This window comes from Lottia gigantea (genome assembly GCF_000327385.1).
Source record: "Lottia gigantea unplaced genomic scaffold LOTGIsca_990, whole genome shotgun sequence".
NCBI classification, from domain to species: domain Eukaryota; kingdom Metazoa; phylum Mollusca; class Gastropoda; family Lottiidae; genus Lottia; species Lottia gigantea.
Genome location: NW_008711186.1, coordinates 8,154 through 11,935, shown reverse-complemented (window position 1 = coordinate 11,935; position 3,782 = coordinate 8,154). Strand labels below are relative to the sequence as shown.

The 3,782-nt window shown below is 38.2% G+C and overlaps 1 protein-coding gene across 1 annotated transcript in view; it reads left to right on the top strand.

Moving 5' to 3' along the window:
- Positions 1-2,352: 2,352 nt before the first annotated feature.
- LOTGIDRAFT_146698 (hypothetical protein) overlaps positions 2,353-3,782 on the top strand; it is a gene marked incomplete at both ends in the record, with an annotated part of 5,313 nt that continues 3,883 nt past the window's right edge. Inside the window, 2 exons of the mRNA XM_009069162.1 lie at positions 2,353-2,505; positions 3,137-3,241. Of these exons, the coding sequence (XP_009067410.1) occupies positions 2,353-2,505; positions 3,137-3,241 (258 nt within the window). The remainder of the gene's footprint in view (positions 2,506-3,136; positions 3,242-3,782) is intronic.

Here is a 3,782-nt window from a genome sequence, read left to right as displayed (position 1 = left end):
CCGCAAGCCCGGGATTCCTATTCCCGCCACAAGACAAGTGGAAAAGAATAAACCCGATTGACATCATCGGCGGGTTGAATACAGATACAACTTCACCAAACCCACACAGCCTGTCTTAACCCAGACAGTCTGCTAAAGGTACATCACCCCTTCCCCTGCACTGGATTAGAATAACCCCCCTAAAACCGGCTTCCTTGGCTGAAACTAACCTAACCTAAACTAACCTAACCCGGTATTAAATCCACCCCGGTAACCCCGTTAAAAGCAACCCGGTATAAATCTGACCCCGGTAAAAAACAGACCCCGTTAACCCCGGTAAGAAATTAACCCCGTTAACCCCGGTAAACTGATCCCGTTAACCCCAGTAAAACAAACCCTGTTAACCCCGTTAACAAACCCCGGTGACAGACCCCGTTAAAACTAACCCCGTTAAACCCCGCTAGACACCCCGTTATCTGAACAGTATAAATAGAACCCCGAAGAGTGAGCCTTATTAATCAGTCTGAAGAGTACACCCAAGTACAAAACTAGTTACTGATAACTAGGGATAACTGGTCGCCTCGCCCATTTTTATCTCGCATATTCTAACTCTGCCAATGACCCAGTTATGGCTACATACGTGACCCCAGTGGGCAGTCGTGATTCCCTTTTGAACTCAGACTCAATCACTACCCTGATGGAAGACAATCCGCCGGCAAAACGGCAAAGAGTCCACTTTTCCGCCAATCAGCCTACAACAACCAATGCTAAAGCGGTGAACCTACCTGATAATATCCTCCCCTATTACAAAACTGTCAGGAACATAAGAAGCAAAATAGCTCGTTTCATATCCATAAACCTACTCCACAACCCCAAGCAAGTGGGAAAACCTACAACTATCTTGATACAGATTGTAACATCCACAACTGCTCTTATTGCAACATGCTTAAGCTCAAAAAAACGTTTTGTTCCACCGCCACTGGGAAAACCTACAACTCCAACAAAACCTGGATCTACACGAATGTTCCGCATAAGGCTGAAAGAACACTTCGCTGATATTACCTACAAGAGGGACACTCCAGTCGCCTCTCACTTCCACCTACCGAGACACTCGAGTCGAAACCTCGACTACCAAATTATTAAACAACTCGGGACCAATCCGGACCTCACACAATCCACAGCCAACCGGCGCTCCGTTGAACTTCACTGGATTATTAGACTTAAAAGCTTCCAACCACACGGGATCAATGACAAAATCTAAACTTGGACACCCCCCCCCCTTTTCCTTTTGTTTTACAATTTTCCTTAGTGATCAATGATGATTTAAGGACGTTGTAATGATTTCACCATTTATTCGAATTAACACTTGAAAATACTGCGTTTAGCAACCAATTCAATCTTTAAATAACTCACAAATATAATTGATTAATAATCAAAATAATTCAATTGAGAAAGCCTGTGAATATTAAATTAAAAACATGCCAAAATTCCTAATTTCATGGGTAATGTTTTGCTTCATACAAGATTTATTCTTGTTTTAATCAGTTATTATAGTTTATTGTGGGTATGTTATGTGCTGGAAGAGATTACTACTTGTTAACGGATATAGTGACATATAAACAATTACGAAATTTGCTAATCGATAATCGAAATTATAAATTCCTAGCGACGATGATCGATAATCATTTTACCTAAATGAGATGACATGTCAATATCCACCAGATTAACCTTTGAACCCTGAATGTAAAAATAAAACATCATATACCCTCCAAGTAATATAAATAAAGTAATATAAATAAAGTAATATAAATAAAGGCTATGACATGTGACATTGTGTTACATCATTTAGTAACCCGCGTGGGTACTTATTGTGAACTTAGGTGGCCAGTAAACCTGCCGCAAGGGTTGAAAGGGTTCATGCCATTGTCCTAGCAAAATTTCCTCCATTGCACACTGCCTAGCATTGCCTATCTTTATTTATCCTTGACTGGTAGTACCTGTATGATTAATTTTAGGTCTCAATTTAACAATCTTTTTAAGAACACAAGATATTATCTTATTTCATTTTACTTATGAACGTTACCTGTGTTTTGAAACATGGTACCTATGTAATAAATTCTGAAGTAGTACAGTGAAACAAGTCCATGTATATCTTAATGTTAACCTTTCTAGTTCTATATATCTAGAAGACAGATGTAGAATAGATTAGACAACTAGTCTATATTCCTTTCGAATAATGCCATTGTTCTGGCAAAATTTCCCTCGTTGCACACTACCTAATGTTGCCTATCCTCATCCTAGATAGAAAGTATTAGTACCTGTATAATTTATTTTAATCAATCTATTTTTCTAGAAGAAAGACGAAGAATAGATGAGACGACTATACCTGGTCATATAGAACAGATGGTATTAATTCTGGTACAGGAAGAGAGAGAGCAGCTAGAACCCGGAACCACAGGACCTTGTCTAGAATATCTCCTTCATCACAAATTACTAGATACTCTTTATACTCTCGGCAGAACAGACGTAAGTTACTGAGTTTATCATGATATAGCTTTTTGTCTTACTGGTTGTTCTATCACCTGATACAGTTCTATTTCTATAGCGTACTACTAACTACTTGTCAAACAGGGACACAGGCTGAAATAGTCCAGTTGTCTGAAGATCTCTACTTGTCAAACTTCAGTAGTGACGTAGGCTGAAATAGATCAGTTGTCTGAAGATCTCCACTAGTCAAACTTCAGAAGGAACACAGACTGAAATAGTCCAGTTGTCTGAAGATCTCTACTTGTCAAACTTCAGTAGGGACGTAGGCTGAAATAGATCAGTTGTCTGAAGATCTCCACTAGTCAAACTTCAGAAGGAACACAGACTGAAATAGTCCAGTTGTCTGAAGATCTCTACTTGTCAAACTTCAGTTGGAACACAGGCTGAAGTAGTTCAGTTGTCTGAAGATCACTACTTGTACAACTTCAGTAAGGACACAGTGGCTGAAATAGATCAGTTGTTTGAAGATTTCTTCTTGTTAAAATTCAGTAGAGACACAGGCTTAGATAGATCAGTTGTTTACACAGCATGAAAATCTGAGTAACAACATGTTGCAGATTCCCTTTTAATATTACCTGTAATCTTCTCTACCAGCTGTTTATTATTGTAGCACCCTCCTGGTATGAAACAAGTTATTCTGGTATTTTTTACCAAGTTATTATCGAGAATAGAACATCCATTACTACCCCATATCAACGTACATAGAGCTGTTCAGGTAATTACTTTACTACCCTATATCAACGTACATAGAGCTGTTCAGGTAATTACTTTACTACTCCATATCAACATACATAGAGCTGTTTAGTTATATACTTTACTAACCCATATCAACCTACATAGAGCTGTTCAGGTAATTACTTTACTACCACATATCAACATACATAGAGCTGTTTAGTTAATTACTTTACTAACCCATATCAACCTACATAGAGCTGTTCAGGTAATTACTTTACTACTCCATATCAACATACATAGAACTGTTTAGTTAATTACTTTACTAACCCATATCAACATACATAGAGCTGTTCAGGTAATTACTTTGCTACCACATATCAACATACATAGAGCTGTTCAGGTAATTACTTTACTACCCCATATCAACGTACATAGAGCTGTTCAGGTAATTACTTTACTACCCCATATCAACATACATAGAGCTGTTCAGGTAATTACTTTACTACCACATATCAACATACATAGAGCTGTTCAGGTAATTACTTTACTACCACATATCAACGTACATAGAGCTGTTCAGG